At 36.5% G+C, this 21,612-nt stretch overlaps 1 protein-coding gene across 1 annotated transcript in view; it reads right to left on the bottom strand.

The window, feature by feature from the left end:
• PCLO (piccolo presynaptic cytomatrix protein) overlaps window positions 1–21,612 on the bottom strand; it is a 371,908-nt gene that overhangs the window by 325,968 nt on the left and 24,328 nt on the right. The window contains exon 3 of the mRNA XM_069586655.1: window positions 17,179–18,576. Within this exon, the coding sequence (XP_069442756.1) occupies window positions 17,179–18,576 (1,398 nt within the window). The remainder of the gene's footprint in view (window positions 1–17,178; window positions 18,577–21,612) is intronic.

Below are 21,612 nucleotides of genomic sequence, written 5' to 3'. Positions count from 1 at the left end.
TTTGCTTTTACTACTAAAGAAAATAGTGCAGTAAAGCACTGGGCCTTTCTTCTCATAAATCTGTTAATTCATTTGTCTGGTAAAATAATATGGAATATTAACTAGACCTCAGAACACAGATGCTCTTTGATTCTGAATGAAGTGAGTGAAGTCACTCAGTTGTGTCCAACTCTTTGTGACTCCATGGACTGTAGCCTACCAGGTTCCTCCATCCATGGGATTTTATAGGCAAGAATACAGGAGTGGGTTGCCATACTCTCCTCCAGGGAATCTTTCCAACCAAGGGATCGAACCCAGGTCTCCCGCATTGCAGGCGAATTCTTTACCATCTGAGCCATCAGGAAAGCCCCATTATTTTCATGGGGGAAGGCTTTAAAGGAGAGCTGACACCATAAAAATTATTTCTGAAACGAACTCACTCTCCTTCCTGCAATGGGATCTGAGATAAAGTAATTCTGCTTTAGGGTTTCCCTGGTGATTCAGAGGTAAATAATCCTCCTGCCAATGCAAGAGATATGGGTTTAATCCCTGGTCTGGGAAGATCCCCTGGAGAAGGAAAGGACAATCCACTCCAGTACTCTCGACTGGAGAATCCGATGGACAGGGGAGCCTGGTGGGCTACAGTCCATGGGGTCACAGTGAGTTGGACATGGCTTGGTGACTGAAAAACAACAACAATAAACACAATTCTGCTTTACATGCAGGTGTCACTAAGTACCCATGTACAATTAAGTATCCATGCTCCAAGACAAAAATCAAATAAATAGGTGCGTTCTTTACAAAACATTCTACCTTTAACAAGCCCAATAACTCAGTTGCTTTGCTACACAGAATTCTAAGAAGGATCTCTTAAAGTTTCTGCTCTCTAGTTTACACATTTTATTTAATCCCCTCCCCTTTAGTATAGGTGGAAATGGTACATATGATGGAACATCTCTCAATGATTAGATTACTAATCAGTTGACTTTTGGGTAAATCTAATGAGATTGCCAGGAGCCAGCATGGGGAATCTCACCTGTGGCAAAGGTCATGAGGAAGAGGTCTGACAGGCAAAGGTGAGATCAGGCCTCGAGGGAACCCCCGTGGACTTTCTTGAGCATCTACCCCAAAACTAGAGTCTGTCCGCTTTATTAAATTATGTCTTTCACCAACTCTTCTGACATTAACAGGGGGCTATCCCCCACCACCTTTCTCTGAAAAGAGTTAATTTAGAGCTCCAGATAATAAGTCTCCTGGGCATAACAAGAGTATTCCTGTCCAAAAACTCCTCTGATGGCTCTTTAGCCTGCCTGACAAGTTTATCTTGCCTCTTACAACCACACATGTGATTGTTCACAGCCTCCCAACAGTGAGAGGCATGAGACACTCTAAACTTTCTAAATACAGAGTCTTTTGAGAAGTTAGAAATTATTAGTGTAGTATTAGTGGATTGTTAAAAATATACCAGTGGAGAGTTTCACTGTTGAGCCAATATTTGCTGCTAAGTCTCCATATCCCTTGTCCCTTATACACATTAACTGATATAACTGGCATATGGGAAAAATAAGTAATCACCTTTGATATTAATCACATTAGACCTTAGGTTAGTAAATTCTTTTCTTGATTATAGCCCACTGCACCTTTGCCCTGTAGGAATGCAACTTTATCTGGTGCTTTCGGAGAGGGGGGCCTGACTTAAGAAAAATCACCTTTGGAGAAAATAAGTTTTCTGGTTGACTAATCATCATCAGAAAGGGTCATAAAATGTCAGCAGGCCTCTTGGCCAGAAGATGATGTAAATCACCTGAGAACTTTGTATATCGGAAGGAATGCCGAAAGAAAGCGTGGTCTCAATAAGGGTCAGGACTGCTGACCCTGCATGACTTTGTATTATCCATTGATCTCTATGTACAACTTAAAGTATAAAAGCTTTCCTGAAAAATAAAGAGATGTACCAGTTCCTGGAAAGGCTGGTTTCCACCGTGTCTTCTTTTCTTTCTCTCCTTTTCAGGCTAATTCCTGTCTGGAGCACAGAGGCTCGCCATGTCTACTCATTTGCCCAGGCTTCTAAGACCCACAGGAGAGGAAGCCCAAGGCAGGGCACCCTCCGCTATTCAAGCGGGCGCCTGTGGCCTACATAGACGGTGCAAGTCCCTTGTCTCGGGGCTTTATTGGCTTCCTGTGTAAACCAAGGAATTTCAGCCTCTTTTCTCCTCTATTTTCTCCACTACACTATTCTCTCCTAATCTCTCTTTATATCTCTAAATTAATAAATTTCTCCTTGCCAACGCCGTCCACGCTTCGAATTCCCTAGACAATAACTCAGTTGCTTTGCTACACAGAATTCTAAGAAGGATCTCTTAAAGTTTCTGCTCTCTGGTTTACACATCTTATTTAATCCCCTCTCCTTTAGTATAGGTGGAAATGGTACATATGATGGAACATCTCTAATGATTAGGTTACTAATCAGTTGACTTATGGATAAATCTAATGAGATGATACCCAGTCAGGCTCAATTCAACCAGGTGATCTTTTGGGAAAACTTGGGTCCTTCTTCAAGCCAAAAACAAAGTGTGAGATGAATGCCACACGAGTGAAATTCTTTGTTACTGGCTTTGAAGGTGGAGAAGCTCTGAGACAAGAAAGGCCATCAACCTGCAAGAACTAACAGCGGCCGCAGGGGATAGCGGATAAGGAAACAGAGACATCGTCCTGCAGCCACAAAGGACTGAATTCTGCAACCAACCTGAATAAACTTCAAAGCAGGTTCTCTGGCAGAGCCCCACATAAGAACACACGCCTTCCAACATCTTCACTTAGTCTTTTAAGATCTGCTCTGAGAAGCCAACTATGCCATACCATACTTCTGAGCTACGAAACTGTGAGCTAATCCATGAGTCTTGTTTTAAGCTGCAAAGTTTGTGGCAACTTGTTACAAAGCAATAGAAAACTAATACCCATGCAGGAAAAAACAAAAAACAAAACTGTCTTTACTCCTTGACTTTAGACTAACATCACCTTAAAATCGACTCTATATTTAGATTTCCTTTCAATGTTACATATTTTTTTTTAAAAAATAGAATATAAAACATCATTTTTATAACTACACTTTATATGATTGCTTATTTCTGTGTAACTTAAGTAACATTCTATCTGTCAAAAAGTATATTTATAATTTCCCTGAGAGTGACAGAGTGTTTTAATCAGGAAACACAAACTTGTTTTTTATGAACTAGGATAAATCATTATAACAATTCTAGATACTGGGCTTAATTTAGTAAAAAAATCACCTGATATAAAGCCTTCATTTAATTCAAAATATTTATAAATACAAAAATGTGAACTTATTTAAATATCAGAAAAGAAAATAAATCTCAGCCACAGTTGACATGAATTAAGCCATTTAGCCATAATTTTCAGTAAGCATGTCTCATGTTAAGATATTCTTGTTGGTAATATACTTTTCAGCAATTTTCTAAGGCTTCACAAATATACATATTTTAAGAAAATTCATGCTATAGCTTCTCCCAATGAAAATCTTTTCAAAAATCTTAGAGATACTTTGCTTCTTTTCATTTGTAAAGAATGAATTCATATTAATACTCCATAATCATAGAGAAATTCTCACTAAATAAGTAAAAAAGTAAAACCAAAAGTACTGTTGACAATAAATAAAAGAACACAGCAATGCATGTGTTTTCTTTTAGTCAGGGCCCATTATTTTTTACCAAGTAATATAAATAATTTGAAATAATCCTTCAAGCTTGCAGTAAAGGCCCACAAATGCTATTTAGCAAAAAAAAAAAAAAAAAAAAAAACAAACACATTTCATTAAGCAGCTTAACTCTTCTTAGAAGTGAAGTTTCATTTAGAAAGGAATCATTTTTATCTTGTCTATTCAGGAAAAGGATATCTTGATATAACAGTCCTTCTAACTATGGGAAGAAACTATTATTTATTGAGTTTACCAAGTACAGCATCATGAACTGTTCCTAGAGATTAACAGACATTCACTCTTCTAATCTTCACAACAGCCACATGAGGTAGGTCCTGTCGTCATCATTACCATTTTAGAGGTGAGGAAACCAAGTCACTAGGAAGTGGCATAAGTGCCGTCTTAACACCCTGCTAAGCTGCCTCTCTATGGATCACCAAATTCATTATCTTTTCTGTGAAGCTCACTTTTATTCACTTATATTCAGCCATAACAGAAGATATACTATCCCTTATGAACTTAATTTTATAATAAGATTTTATGTGCAGAAAGTTTTCCAAATATGTGGTATATCTGTCTTCTTTTCACCTTTTCAAATGAGGCATAGTGGGAAAACATGAGGTAAGAAAGTCATTAAAAATATTTGCAGCTAGCAGATATGAGGTTGACTAGATCTCAGCATTGTGAACCAATATCCAAGTATTGGATATTGCATCAGATACTGCGTCTGAAGTAACCATATATATAGGACTGTTCAAGCTGGTTTTAGAAAAGGCAGAGGAACCAGAGATCAAATTACCAACATCCACTGGATCATCGAAAAAGCAAGAGTTCCAGAAAAACATCTATTTCTGCTTTCTTGACTATGCTAAAGCCTTTGACTGTGTGGATCACAATAAACTGTGGAAAATTCTTCAAGAGATGGGAATACCAGACCACCTGACCTGCCTCTTGAGAAACCTATATGCAGGTCTAGAAGCAACAGTTGGACATGGAACAACAGACTGGTTCCAAATAGGAAAAGGACTAAGTCAAGGCTGTATATTGTCACCCTGCTTATTTAACTTATATGCAGAGTACATCATGAGAAACGCTGGACTGGAAGAAGCGCAAGCTGGAATCAAGATTGCCAGGAGAAATATCAATAACCTCAGATATGCAGATGACACCACCCTTATGGCAGAAAGTGAAGAGGAACTAAAAAGCCTCTTGATGAAAGTGAAAGTGGAGAGTGAAAAAGTTGGCATAACGCTCAACATTCAGAAAATTAAGATCATGGCATCTGGTCCCATCACTTCATGGGAAATAGATGGGGAAACAGTGGAAGCAGTGTCACCTTATTTTTTGGGACTCCAAAATCACTGAAGATGGTGACTGCAGCCATGAAATTAAAAGATGCTTACTCCTTAGAAGAAAAGTTATGACCAACCTAGACAGCATATTCAAAAGCAGAGACATTACTTTGCCAACAAAGGTCCGTCTAGTCAAGGCTATGGTTTTTCCAGTGGTCATGTATGGATGTGAGAGTTGGACTGTGAAGAAAGCCGAGTGCCAAAGAATTGATGCTTTTGAACTGTGGTGGTGGAGAAGACACTTGAGAATCCCTTGGACTGCAAGGAGATCCAACCAGTTCATTCTAAAGATCAGTCCTGGGTGTTCACTGGAAGGACTGATGTTGAAGCTGAAACTCCAATACTTTGGCCACCTCATGCAAAGAGTTGACTCATTGGAAAAGACTCTGATGCTGGGAGGGATTGGGGGCAGGAGGAGAAGGGCACAACAGAGGATGAGATGGCTGGATGGCATCACTGACTCAATGGACATGAGTTTGAGTGAACTCCAGGAGTTGGTGACGGACAGGAAGGCCTGGTGCGCTACAATTCATGGGGTTGCAAAGGGTTGGACATGACTGAGTGACTAAACTGAACACATTCATTGTATAAAGATTTAATGAGAGTCTACTATATGCCAATCACCTGGATTTGTGAGTATACTGTATGCCAAAGACCTGGCACTCACAGAACTTGTACTTAGTAAGAAAAAGAGATAATTTTTTTAAAACATAATAAATTAGTTAGTGAACTATTATGTAACAAGGTAGGAAGCGCTATGGACAGATGCAAAAGAGAGTAGGGCAAGGAATTTTTGCATTATGGCAGGTGGGAGGCAGGCTACAGTATTAAACAGAGTGATCTAGGTTAATGTCACTATTTAAATAAATAATTTTAAGATAGAAATTTCTTATTTTTCATGCAGAAAAAGTTCATCTTTCTAATATTTCTGTACTTTAAGAACATATGCAAAGATATATATATATATTAGTATGTAAGATTTTTAAAGAGCTTGAAAAATACTTGCAGCCAATATAGAACTAAATAACAAAGTTTCACACTAATTTTAACTATAATTATGATGCTATTAACACAAAGCATGCCGTTTACTCTGTGTGTCCTTTCCCTAAATTCTGTGTTTCCTTCACTGAACAAATATGTATTATCTACCACCTCATGGTTATTATGATAGCACTGATGGTGCTCCAGGGGTCACAATCCTATGGGATGACAGGAACAGACAACTGCAAAATATTTAAGAGGGCTGATTGGAGTATTATAACAGGAAGCAAGAATCAAGAGGAAAAGGTATCTGAGATGAATCTCAAAGAACAGATAGGTGATAAAGATGCAGGAAAGCGGAGAATACTGGGGCCCATGTGAAGGGCATATGCATAGTACTGAGGCACAAAGAGGATTCCAAAGTATACACTTGTATATACAGTTTGTGGCATTTAGTCTTACATGAGAGAAGTCTAAGGGATTCAGCAGAACATGGTAAAAAAGGAAACTGCACAAACACAGAAAATTGTAGGAGAATGAAATTCAAAAAAACTGAGTTTCCCCAAATAAAATATTTAGGGCCTATTGCATTTAGCAGAGATGACAAATAAGAGCTCAAACAAGCCTCTCATGGTGAGGCTAAGAAGAAGATAAGAGAACAGTGATCCTTTCAGCAAGTATTAGTAAAACTGACAATAGGTGAAAGCTACCATTCTGGGGGAGTGATAGACAAGGAAAAGTCTGAAATGACTCTCTGGGTTTGTGATGCCTTTCAGCCTGACAGGGAACACATGAAGAAGAACACGGGGTAAAAACTGATGACTCCAACATGGGGCATGTTGAATGTGAAGGGAGGGTCACACACCTTGTTGGAAAATTTCCCTACACAGTGTCATTTATGAAGCAAAATAAAGAATTCTAGGAATATGAAAATGAAGGTATTAATTTAAAATCTATTTAAAATACTATTTCTTGAGCAGTGTGTCATTCAGAATACTAATTCTGCCCAATAAGTAAAAAGACTATGTGGTAATTTTTTTTAATACTTGGATTAACAAGGTTCTTTATTAAAAAAGGCTTGTCATAGAAGGAATATATGAAATTCATATCTTTAAAAGGGACTAAATAGGAAGTATTTACAAATTTTCTTGAGGGATATATTTTTAGTGTAGCATCTTATGGGACTCACATAAAATGCATTTTTGAAAAAGAATAAAAACTCATCAAAGATTATTCAAACAGGTGTATTATTGGAATGTGTCAGGTGTGACATTTAGTTTACATCTTTACATTATATTACAGTGTCCTGAGAACACTGACACTAGGTCATCTAGAACATCATAAATGAGCGAGGCTTTTAAATAGAGGATGATTCTTTTTAAGAAAGTCACAAAACATTCAATCTTAAGGCTCAGCTGACACTTCACTTAAAATTTAAGACTTTAAGTCTATTATTAAGAGAAGGCAATGGCACCCCACTCCAGTACTCTTGCCTGGAAAATCCCATGGACGGGGGAGCCTGGTAGGCTGCAGTCCATGGGGTCGCAAACAGTTGGACATGACTGAGCGACTTCACTTTCACTTTTCACGTTCATGCATTGGAGAAGGAAATGGCAACCCACTCCAGTGTTCTTGCCTGGAGCATCCCCGGGATGGGGGAGCCTGGTGGGCTGCCGTCTATGGGGTCACACAGAGTCGGACACGACTGAAGTGACTTAGCAGCAGCATATATTTAGATAACACTTACATAATACTTCCGTATGAATATGAGTTTTTCTTTTTAAAGTGGAGAGTAGTTACTTTTCCACTGGTTACTCATGTATTGCAGTATGTCGATGAACTAAGCAAGAATGTAAGAATAAATACGTGACATTTACTAGATGCCAGAAGTCCACAGTTTCAAGGAAGCTGAGTAAATAGCAGAAGAAATTGACAGACATTCCTGCATACCATTTATTCAATGAAAAGGTATATTGTTTACTGAGTGCTTTAATTAGCTTTGCTTCAGAACTGTGGCTCAGGTAGAAAGGTTCTATTTTGAGCAGATGCAGAATAAAACTGCCTGTGATGGTATTCTGAGCTGATGAAAGCAGTGACAATGTGTGGTATGTTGAAAAAAATAATTCTATTTAATAAGTTATGGAATAGTGAGATAAACTGGGTGAAATGCATTAACTTAATTATTGTGACATGCTTAAATGGTAATCTCAGTTCAGTTCAGTTCAGTTGCTCAGTCGCATCCGACTCTTTACGACCCCATGAATCGCAGCACGCCAGGCCTCCCTGTCCATCACCAGCTCCCGGAGTTCACTCAGACTCACGTCCATCGAGTCAGTGATGCCATCCAGCCATCTCATCCTCTGTCGTGCCCTTCTCCTCCTGCCCCCAATCCCTCCCAGCATCAGAGTCTTTTCCAATGAGTCAACTTTTCGCATGAGTTTGGAGTTTCAACTCTTCGCAAAGTACTGGAGTTTCAGCTTTAGCATCATTCCCTCCAAAGAAATCCCAGGGCTGATCTCCTTCAGGATGGACTGGTTGAATCTCCTTGCAGTCCAAGGGACTCTCAAGAGTCTTCTCCAACATCACAGTTCAAAAGCATCAATTCTTCTGCGCTCAGCCTTCTTCACAGTCCAACTCTCATATCCATACATGACCACAGGAAAAACCATAGCCTTGACTAGACGGACCTTAGTCGGCAAAGTAATGTCTCTGCTTTTGAATATGCTATCTAGTTTGGTCATAACTTTCCTTCCAAGGCTTGATGTTATCTGAAGGAGGAATTCACAATATTTTAAGCTTTAAAACCACTGGTTTATTAATCCCTTTGGGAAAGACAGTCCTCAATGGGACTCTCTTGCAACTTCATCCGTTAAAGGCTTTGGCAACAATACAAGACCCTGGCTGCTCTTCACCCTGGCCATTCTCCAACTTCTGTGTGCAACAGGCAACCTTAGGGATGAGGTAATAACTCCACAGGACAAACAGCAAACTGGCCTACTGCTTGTAATAAAAGAGGTGGGTTCCACAAGCTCAGTGCTCCTCACCTGTGATTAACACCTGCCTGTGTAACGTCAATCTAGGACCATATCTCATGTGATCCCCCAAGAGTGGGGCACAAGCAGAATTGATGCAAATATGCTGACATTCATGCTGCCTCCTGTGGTATGAGTATTAACATTCTTTGTCTCTGACCTAGGAGTGTCATGTCTACTACTGGCACCTATGAAACTGTAACAAGTTAGTTTACTAGCTTATAAGTAGAATAGTAGTAGTTTGTAAGTAGTAAAGTCAAATCCTGGCCAGGACAATGCCATATTACTAGACTCTTGCTAAGGTTTTTGTGCATATTTAATATTTTTAAATATTAAAACTATACTAATAAAAATAATAAAGCACTAATATTCTAAATTAGATATATAATTAACAGTACAAATAAAAGAATCTAGAAAAGCAAACTGTGTCTTAATGGAAATTTATTATGTGAAACATGACACTAAAAACCAGAGTGAAAATGATGAATTGCTGCTTAACAAATAACACAGAGGCAAGTGGCTATACATTTTGAACATATAAAGTTAGGCACTTCATCTCATACGGTACCAAAAAATATGAATTACAGATAAATATGTGATTAGAAGTAAAAAATAAAACTACAGATGTTTAGGAATAAATGTAGAAGGCTATTTTTATAATAAAAATGTAAAAAGGCCTTCTTTAGCAAAATAAGCAATCAAGGGAAAATTAAAAGATTTGATTGCATAAAAGTTTTTTTTTTTAATTTCATGTACAGAAAAAAATTTCATAAAGTTTTTTTTGCATAAAAAACAAGTGATCAACATGGAAAGTCATTTCAAGATAAGATGACAAAGAATTCAATAATTTAAAATATTTTAAGAAATACACAGACATAGACACATGAAAATATGACCAATGGGTATAAATGGGCAACTTCAAAAAGGAAAAATACAAGTAGTTGATAAGCTCATGATGTTCACATGTATAATGTTTACTCTCAAAATTTAATATTATACAACAATACTGCTTAGTTTCTGACTCTTGAAACCAGTAATTATGGACTACTAATCAGTGTGGAAACTAGAGACACTAATAGTTTGCTGGCAGGACTATGATTACTCTTTTAAACAAGGTAATATGGAAACTCTGTTAAACACCTCTTGTCTTTGCCCACCTGTTTCAAGGAATCTATCTAATATATCAAGATATAACAGGAAAATGTATGTGTAGATGTTTTCCTGTAGCCTTGTTTGCACATTAATGGAAACTCAAAACATCTTCAATTTCTCAGTTTTCATGAGGAGAATGTGCATCTATATTGAGATTCTGCAGAGTTATTTCCCTCATAAGTAGAATTAGGCAAGTCAATGAGAGTTCACTTGAAAGAACATCAAATGTACAAAATTTTGTGAAAAAGAAACTCAATGAAAATAAGAATAGTAAGAACACATGTTTATTTCAAAATAAATACATTATTTCTGAAAACACAAGCTCATAAAACTTTTTTCAAAGATCTGAAATCTGTCTTCATTTCACTGTTTGTATAACCATTATACAAATAAAAAAAAAGCAAAAAAAAAATAAATAAAGGCTAAAGAGATACTAAAGCATTAACATGATGTACAAGGGGAAGAGGAAGCCTTTTGCTTCTTCAGATACTTTAGTACTCTGTGGATTGTTATAAGGAATAATGCTTTTATAATACAAATTATTGGAATAGAGTTTTAAAAGAAAATGAATGGCCATGAAGAAATGGAAGGAAGAAAAAGCAGACAACACATTCAAATTCTAACATAATGTATTGCTGAGACTTCTAGAAGCAACTGACCTCAAAATGTATGATTTTTCACCCAAAGCTACAGGAAGAATATAAACAGGTCAAAGGGTTCTGGGGAAAAAAAAAGAATAGAGGAAATATTTGGAAAAATAGAATAGAGGAAACCAGAAGAGTCAGCAGAAAAGATATTTTGACCTAAAGGTTGGTAGGACCACAGTACACTTATCAATAGTACCGATATCTCATATTGATGATTAGCAGTGATCATCAGGCTGGACTGGGCCAGGCTAGATATCAGTAGTTTATCTCCTGATAATGAGAGCTCCAAGAACTATTTGCTTAGTAGAGCACAGAAAGAGAACCAGATATGTTGTATAATATGAGGAAATTAAGCTCTGGAAGAGAAAATAAGCTCTGGAAGCAAGAAATATAGTAATAGTGTTTTTCTTGTATAAAGAGAAAAACATATATCCTACACAGAAGTATACTGTAGTGCATGCATACGCAACTGCAAAGTGACAGGTGAAAAGGCAGTCATAACAGCAATATTTAAGGGTAAGTCTTACACAATAGTAACCAAATTAAAATTATCAGTGAGATATACAGTTTCCATACCGAAGTTGTAAAATCTAATGTGGTCTTTGCACTTTCATTAATCTTAAATTGACCCATGGTGCTCAATAGCCATGTTTGTCCAGTGACTATCTTATCAGGCAATGGATCTTTAGAACAACAGTAGCACATATGCAAAGTTAATCAAACTAAAAATGGATGAAACTATGGTGGAGAACCCGTTTAAGATATACATACATGGCAATGGCAATCCACTCCAGTAGTCTTGCCTGGAGAATTCCATGGACAGAGGAGCCTGGAGGGCTATAGTCCATGGGGTTGCAAAGAGTCGGACACAATTAACTGACTAACACATGCATATATATATATAAAACCCATGCTCCAGCAATCCCACTCCTGGGAATGTAACAAAGGAGGCTATACAAAAATGTTGGTAGAAGTAAAGATTAACCACCACCACTATCACCAATGGAAAGCTTACATTATTTTCATGGAGTAAAGTCTTTGCATGCATTGACGCAAATATAATATTGACAGTATTTCTTACAGTTGGAGCAACTATGTTTTCTGACCTCACGTGTGCTATACATGAAAGCAGGCTTCTGAAGTTCTCAATCTGCATATGCTTCTAAATTCAGCCACATAACACAACTACCACTATTCTGTGGGCCCCAAATGTTACCTGATTTGATGGACATTTTAGCAAATTTGTTGATATCAAAGTCTTAGTAATCACCAACTGACACAAGCACAGAAGAAATGACTTTTGTTATCCAGTTCTCCAGGGACAGAAAGGCCTGGCAGGCTACTCCATGAGGTTGTAAGAGTCGGACATGACTTAGCAACTAAAGAACCACCATCTCCCTCTCCATGTTACTTAAACATGGTCTAGGGGATCAAGCATTGTTTCAGCCTCTGAATGATACCTCTGTGGCTTGGTAACTACCTCTCTGATCCTCATTCTCCTGATCTCTAAAGCAGCTCTAAAATCTACTCTACAGGGTTGTTGTGAAAAAATGCCTGATACAATGTGTTTCACATATTGTTGTTGTTTAGTCACTAAGTCATATCTGACTCTTTGTGATCCATGGACTATAGCCTGCCAGGCTCCTGTGTCCATGAAAATCCTTATAGGCAAGAATACTAGAGTGGGTTGCCATTTCCTTCTCCAGGGGATCTTCCCAACCAAGGGATCACACTGCATTGGCAGGAGGATTCTTTACCACTGTGCCACCTGGGAAGGGCGTCACGTAGACTTAGTCAAATACCAGTTTACTTTTTCCTACAATGTCTGAACAATGTTATGTCTGAATTGTAATTAGAACCGTCTATATACATTTAATATCTAAATAAAAGTTCTGGTAATCCAAGAGATACAAATCAAAGGAATCATATGATAGCATTTTTAAACTTCCAAATTAACCAATTTTATTATAAATGATAGTATTGAAATTTGGAGAGGCTGCATTAAGAAAGGCATCATAGATGCTAGTGGTAATGTCAACTGCTATCATATCTCCAAAAAAAGTTTGATAACTTCAGGGTTCTTTTATTCTTTGATTTAGTAACCTCAGTACCACTAAGCTTTCTCTGAAAAACAGTTAAAATGCAAATATTTATACACCAAAACATTCACTTTATAATAAAAAATGAAAACAACCTAAAATAAGTAATTGTTTATTATTTTTCATAATAAAAAATGAAAAACCTAAGGTATTAAGTCCTTAATACCAGGACAATGTGTATGAAAAAAACATACAACCAAAGAATCATAGAACTGAATAATATGTAATCATTTTATGTAATATTTAAGAAGTGTTTAATCACATTAAAAATGGAATATCTTAATAGAACTACCACAAAGAGCAGAATGCTAAATACTTAAAAATGCATAGATAAAAAGACTAATGAAGAATCTACTTTTTTGTTTCAATTTCTTTAAATAAAATATCTCTATTTTAAACCCATTTTTGGATTTTTCTTCAACTAGATATCACTTAATAAAAAGGTAACATCAAATATCTTATAAAGATTATTAAGCAAAAATTTTATTTCTACAAACTTATCGGTTCTCTTACGTCAGTCAGAAAGCACAAACAGATGTCCCTCTTCTTGGAATGCCAGAAATTTTTACACAGAATGTGTATTTATCTCTGTCATGGAGTTCTTTAAAAACTGATTATTGGTAGAGTTATTTTCTCCTTATTGAGTTCTGATCATTCTTTTAGTTTTTTTGCTTATATACATATGTATGTGTTTATGTGTATATATTTTAGTAATAGATATTACTATACAATCATAATATTTTAGTAATTTAGTAATAGATATATTTTTTAAACTTTAAGCAATGGTGTTTAAAGTTAAACCAAGATATTGCCCTGTTTACTAAACTAAGAAGTAAAGCACACCCCCACCAGACCCTCTGAGAGAGAAGGGTCCAAGAGAGGGTCTGAGAGAGAACGCAGGCGTCACCTTGGCTACAGAGTAAAGATCTGAAGGGAACTCAGGTACACTACTGGATCTTAATCAGCTCAAAAGGCCCATTTGTTGCCTGGTGACAAATATATGCTGGCTATTTCAACATCATTCAAGCCACGCATAATTATCTTACTAAGGAAGCAGAAATATGACTCTAGGACTCCTTGAAGCATGTGGAAACAAATTTAAGTTGTATTTTCATAGTAAGAATTTCCTTTACAAAAGAGCAACACAAACAATAAAATTCCCACTATGAGTAGACTTCTTTCTGCACTTAAACTGACCCAGAATAATTAAAATTCACTAGGTAAATGTATTGCCAATTTACACTGTTTTTCTCAACATGCTTCCAAATTCTATAAGACTAGCTCTTTCAGAAAGCCTTGCTGCCTCATAAAACTCCTTCAAAGACAAAATATTTCTTGATTCGGCAGAAATTAAAGCCTAAAAACCATTCTTTACTATCAGAGGTTAATGGATGATAGTATTATGTGTACACACTGGGCACAAAACAGTTAAGCCATAAGGCTTAGGCTGAAGCCTGGCAACACCCCAGAGCCCTGAAGGCAGCCTTGGCACTCTTCGGGTGCTGTGGGAGATACTGAGTAGGACACACAGGAAACAACCTTAGAGACAGGTGTGTTTGATGAATGGATGGGGGAGGGGACAGATACTGTTTATAGTTCCCAACCCATGGAAAACCAGGACCAGCTCTTCTCACCACCAGAACAGACCAGAAGAAGGGGAGGGCAGAGAGGCATCAGGAGGACAAGACATCCTGTCTCATAGAGAAGGGAGGGGGAGAAGCAGAGGCTTCATACAGTGTTATATGTGCTATACTAGAAAAATAAATGGAAATATGTAGTTGAATTCTTTCTTGAGGAATACCATTTCTCTGCATTGTAGGCTTAAAGTTTGAGTATTTTCAGTATATGCTCTCTCAAACCAGAAACCAAGTACAGTGCCAGCCCAGCAGAAAATACTGGATCACAAGAAAATTATCACAAGCAGAACAAAGAAATCATAGAAACCAAGCAAGGAAACAAGAATCAAGGATGAGATATTTTCTAACCACTCAAAATGAGGAGAGATTAGTAAGTAACATAAACACTGGGACAGCCCAACAAATAAAGCATATACATCGAATTTATAATTTCCTGAATACACAAGTACGTGTACACATACACACATACACTGCAAACACAGGGTGTCTTTTTCAGCCAGCCTCTTCTGCCAGCCTCTAAAGTCTTCTAGGCAAAAGAGCAGGAGCTACAGCCACACAGATTAAATCCAGTAACCTTCATTCACTCCCTTGATCTCAGGGTAGCTAATGGACTTTACCTAAAGATCAGACGGCATTAAGGGCTTAGACCAGCTAAAAACTTCCCTCAGATTAACACAGCCAAGTGGAGACAAGAACATGAGTCAAATGCTTTTGTTACATCATATTTTTCTCTCCGCTGAAATATGATCCTCCACATTCAAAGAAATGGCCAAAGACAAAAACAATCTGAACAATGACAGATTTTCTAAATTCCATTGATGTATTTAAAATAGGAGTTCTCATGCACCATTTGAAAACTTAAAACCACTTGTATTTTCAAACTATTGAAATTCTACACACATCCTAGATAATAATTCTCTGCTTGATTCAAGAAAACTTTCAAAATTACCACTTCTGAAATATAATTTGCCAACACAGAAAATCAAAGATTTTCCAGAGAGATTTATTGTCCATCTTCTCAAGAACTCTCACTTCACACTTCCAAACACTTACGGAATTCTAATAATCACTATGACCCAAATGCATATATACATATAGGTGTTTACACATATACACAAGTTATAGCCCTTTCTGCAGTGTGTACAAAATACACTTCTTCAGGGTATTTTAGTTTTTAGTGTTGCAGTTTGTTTTATAACCATTTAAATACTGATATCATAAAGCTCTTCATTAAAAGGTACAACTTCTCAAATGTATGAAATTAATACAATTGTCCTGGAAAAACTGAAATTCCCCTCTTTATAAATACACAATGAAAAAAAATTCTTCTAAAAATATGGAAGAAATTTAAAGTTGTTTTGCTCTTGCACTAAATTCCAAATACTATAAGTAATAATTACACTTGTAAGCACTCAAGAGGTGCTGAGAAACCATATTTTTTTTTAACCTTTAAAACAGATCCTGGTTAACATTATTCATCACAGTTAAAGAAGATAAAAATCAGCTTAAATCTATAGGGACACTACTTTCATATGGTGTTAAACATGTCAAAGCAATCAAATACTTTCAAAAGTAAAAAAAAAGTTTTATAACTTATTCTTTTAAAAAGTTTAACTCAAAAACAAGAATCTGTAAAGCTTCTTTTGTATAGTTGTTAAATCCAACTATATAATTTTTTTTGCATTTCAATGAATTATAAAATCAAGGAGGGGGAGTAAAATAATCCTTAAGTATTACTGATTTGCATAAAAATAATGAACAATGATTTAAATTCAATCCCAAAATGTTTACTAAAATATCACTGTTACTTACCTAAGCAGCAATCATTCAACCCCTCAATCACCTAAGAGTCAAATACTCTAACATCCTTAACACAGTCTTAATGCTTATTGATTCATTCTTCTATATTAGGTAGAAAATTGTTACCTGCTTTTTACACTATGGAAGAAGTGTTTTGGTCTTCCCATTAAAAGAAAAAAAATCTTTGACATTGGTCACTGAAATCCATATAACTCCTTTTTCTTTCCACAGTTCCTAATGAAGTACTCTAATATATTTATGCCAGATAACAGCTTAAACAGGATTATAAAAAGTCTAAGTATTATATACTTGAACCAATATTTTCTAGCAGACAATATTAACTTACACTAAGCTCTTAACTTTTGTAAATAACAGATCTCATGTAGTTTATGGATTTGCAATCAATCAAGCTTCTCTTTTTAATGTATGAAAGAGACTGGAAGGATGAGAGACAGTTGGAACAGTAAATTACAATACTTATTTTGTGTTTTCATGTGAAAACCATAGGATGTTAATTAATAAAAGAATGGGATAATCATTATTTTAAGTTATCAGCTCATTTCATCTTCTTACTTTTTGGTACATTAAGCCAGAAAAGTATAAATTACATAAATGTTTAATAAGAAAGCATTAAGCCTAATAAATAATTAAAGTTCCTTCAAAGATAACAATATCAGTTTTTATTTACTCAGAAATGTATTTTTTGCTAGGAAAACTGACTACCAAAACATTTCTGAATTAACGCCATATACTCACATTCATATGTGAGACCACTATTGCTTACCTCAGTCAAGTGCGGTGTAGGGTTAAATCCACAGAGATTACACACTTGTTTCTTACATTCAGTGCAAGTGTTGAAGTTAGCAGGATCCTTAGAACCTATGTTGAGTTCAGTTTTGCAGAGAGGACAGGCTGATTCTGGTTTGGGGGTTTCTTCCAGCTTGGGGGGAAGAACAACTTTTTGAGGTTCAGCTGTGGATGGTTTGCTGTCCTTAGTAGGCAGAGGCTTCTTTTCTGTTTCTGTTCTTTTTACTGTTGAAATTTGTTCAGCTTTGGGCTCTAGTTTTTCAATTACTGGAGCTTTGGTTTCCTTTTTCACAGGTAGAACCTTTGCAGGTACTGGCGGTGCTGTGGATTTGGGTGGCCCTTGAGAAGTAGGTGGTTGTGAAGGAGGAGGGACTTGTTTTATTGGGGCCGCTGGCCCACCCTGTGAATGAGACCCAGGCTGGCCTGCTGTGGAGATCAGATTTGATGCCTGGCTAAAGATGGATGCTCCAAATCCAAAGAGTTTCCCAGTCACTGTTTCTTGAGGAGTTGTGGGCTGTGATTTAGGGGCATCAGTAATACTTCCCAGATTTAGGCTAAAACGCCTCGACTGCTCCTGAGGCTTTGGGGGCTGTGGAGACAGAGGGGCAGTTTGTCCAGTGGGGGGTCGTGGAACCTGGGGTGTGGGTGACCCTTTTGGCATCAGCTTGGTGTCTGGCTTAGGACTCATTTTGGTTTGTGCTTTCTTGGGTTCGTCCTTTTTCTGAACTGGATCAACTTGTTTCTGATCTTTGCTCTCTGGAGTAGGTCCAGGATGTGAAATAATTTTTGTATCTGATGCAGGTCGAGGTATGACTTTAGAATCTACCGGGGTAACTTTTTCTCCTGTTGGTGGAAAACTCTGAGAAGGTTTGGCAGAGTCTGGTTTTAGAGGAGGAGTTCCTTTCTCTTGATCCTTTGATGGCATTTTGGAGCCTGGAATATCCGGTCTTGTTGCTGTCGATGATGAAGACACAATGTCTGTGGCTGGCTTTCCTGTCTTGGGCTGCTCTGGTTTATCATCAGCCATGGAGACCTTGGCCGGTTCAGATGAGACAGAAGGCTCTTTGGGAGGGACTGGCTTGGATGAGGACTCTGCCTCAGGAGGCTGCTGGGATGTGACTGGGTGGGGACTGTGAAGGGTTGGTTGTTTCACTAGCGGTGGGGGCTTTTTAGACTCAGCTACCTTTGAGACATCCTGTTTGGGTGTAGCATCTTTCTTTGGAGAAACCTGCTGTGACGGAGTGGGTGGCTTGCTCACTGCTGATGCAGGAACAGGGGTAGTCTTCGGTTTGGGCTGGGGTGATGATGGAATTGGAGCCAGGTTACCTCCTAGAGCTCTCTGCATCTGACAGTTTAAACAGAGCCACTCTTTCATCTAGAAGTAACATAAAATAACAGTCAGTAAGGCAATAACAAGGTAGAAAAAAAAGCATTTTTAAAACTGCATTGGTAGCTTTTGAAATTATGTCTCTCATCATGTAAAACATAAAATCTAGATCAAATAATTTTAGTTAATTTATATATTTATATATTATTTATATATAGATAAGTATACTAAAATATAACTAATGAAACTCAGAGATGTAAGCACTCTATTTTAAGCAATATAAAATTATAAATCAACACAGAAAATTTTCTTGTAACATTAGCTATATTCCTTGCCTTTGATTTACTCAAAGTTTGATTACTCCCAGAAATAGAAAACCATGTATGATAAAAGAAAATGATTATTAATATAACATATTAGATTCCAAAATCAGTTATGTTGGATATTTTCTCTGTTGATGGCTCATAAACAGGTTTCAGTTATATAACCCAGAGTATGCTTGTCAAAATTATTAACTCATTGATAATTTCTTAAATTAGCAAGAGAATCACTTCTCCCCTCCAAGGCAACACAATCAAATGTGAGAAAATCATAACTATTAATCACTGTGGGTTAGAAAGAAAACATTCTCTCTTAAGAAAGTAAAGAAAAAATAATGGTATCCCCTGAAATTATTATAGATATAGCATGATCAAAAAGAGAAAAGTTACTTCCTTATAATTTTTATAAATGGAAAGAGCAATATATGTATACAATATACTTACCTGATTGGTGAGATATGTATATACGTGAGACACACATTGTGTGTGTATATATATGTATATATTTATATGTGTATATATATATATCATGTATAGGTGTAAATCCATTTCTTCTTTTCCATCACATTTATTGTTAAAAGGAAAAGGTGAAATTGGTACTAATATATTTTAGAAGGTAATCTTAAAAATGTATATTCAACATTTACCTATTTATTCTAAAATAATATACACTCATTATACAAAATTTTAAATATTACCAAAGTAATCTAGAAGGGTAAATTCTATACCACCTAATCTTTAACTCCCAAAGTAACCAATGTTACCAGTTTAGCACTGAAGTTCTTTGTTCAAAATTCTACACTATGGAAAACTAAATATATGGCGCATAAGTACCAAAAAAGTTCTCTAGAACACAAAATTGTAAAGTATTAGGTGGGCAAACAACATACTTACTTGAAACAATTCCTTTTTATAAAAAAAACTGAACTAAGCATTCCTAATTTTAAAAACTACTTTTCCACTTGACAGTTTACACTGTTAACATTTAAGTAAAAAAAAAAAAAAAACTCCTGTGTCTTTTGCTTAATCATTAAAATGAATTTAAAATTTAAAGAAAGGATGTTAAAATTATTTAAACTCAGGTACCAGTATGCATATGTGCTAAGTTGCTTCAGTTGTATCCGACTCTTTGCGACCCTATGGACCGCAGTCTGCCAGGCTCCTCTGTCCATGGGATTCTCCAGGCAAGAATACTGGAGTGGGTTGCCATGCCCTCCTCCAGGGGATCTTCCCGACCCAGGGTTTGAACCCACATCTCTTATGTCTCCTGCATTTGCAGGTGAGTTCTTTACCACTAACACCATGTGGGAAGCCTAAAGTACCCGTATAACAGGGCTTATTTTATAATCTCATAGAAAGCAAACTTTTGTTTGGAGAAGGTTGAAGATTTTCAACTCTAACTGATCAGTTATATTTGTTTAAAAATCTGAATCAAAAAGCAAAATTAAAATATTTGTTACCTATAGGTTAAGAGGCACTTGGGTTTTTATTACATTCATTTTCAATGTGAGTATTAAGTACTTATGTTTATCTTTTTCTATATTTGAGGCATTTCACAAAATAAATAACTTTTTAAACATACAGATATTTGAATCCCAAAATATAATCAATCCACTGTTACTAATATAAGTTGTATGACTAAAGGGTTAGCTTGAATGTAAGGAAATCCACTCCATCGTGTCCCCTTCTTGATGGAAGGAAATTTCTCCATAAACATGCATCTATCCACTCAACCATATCTCCTAATGCCAATGTCAATTCTGCTGTTCTACTATTTACTTTTTATCACTTGTTTTCAATCTTAAGTGATACCATGTCACCTTATAATCATGCAGTCAGACAAGATGAAAGAAGAAAATATAATTAAAATGATAATTCTTTACTTATAAAATAAGTATCTGATGATGACACTGTCATAAGTCCTCTCTTCCTTTCCTCTGAGAGTTCTCTTTCAACCCTCATCCTTCCAATTTCTTTGGATGTATTTGGTTTTATCACTAAAATTTTAAGTCTGTTTGCCATGTAAACATTGGAGCTTTATGCATAGCTGGCTGGTAGGCTTTCACTCCATCTCTGAACCACTGCAAAATCAGAACACTACCATGGCATATCTAACATACGATTTATATCAACACTGGGACACATATTCTGTACTGTCCTCATTCCAAAAGCAAATTTTTCCTTGTAGTTTATAAACATATATGACCAAGTCTCTAAATATGTAGACAAGGGGGGACTTAGGAAAAGAGGGGTGGAAAACAAAGATTATTGCTTTTTCACAGGGACATAATTCTTCTTTTCTCTTAACACCCTGTGTTTCTGAACAGACTCCACTGGCCCTACTTTTGTCCTTTTCATGACCCCATTTTCTTCACTTTGATAAACAACACATAAAAGACATCTGATCCCTCAATGTTCCTCCTCACTGTGAAAATACAGGTTAAAATCATTGTCTATAGCTTTCACAATGTGAAAAGCTTTTTATCCTCTTAGGGTTTTTCAGAAAGAGCCTCTTTTTAATTCTACTGGCCAAATCTGTTGAAAACAGAAATGAGTTTTAGCTCAGAACCTAATCTACTACTGAACACAGCAGTTTTTCCAATTGCCTGATTCCGCTGAAAACAACAAAAAATCTTTCTTATTACACTGAGAAAATGACAAAGTCCACAATACACCCCAACACTAACATCACGAATCATCATCTAATATTCCACAGTGCACTGAGGGAGAGTTACAAGCAGTAATAGCACCTCTGCCTTCTCAG

The sequence above is a fragment of the Ovis canadensis genome, chromosome 4 (assembly GCF_042477335.2).
Source record: "Ovis canadensis isolate MfBH-ARS-UI-01 breed Bighorn chromosome 4, ARS-UI_OviCan_v2, whole genome shotgun sequence".
NCBI lineage: Eukaryota > Metazoa > Chordata > Mammalia > Artiodactyla > Bovidae > Ovis > Ovis canadensis.
This window is presented reverse-complemented; position numbering and strand designations above follow the sequence as displayed.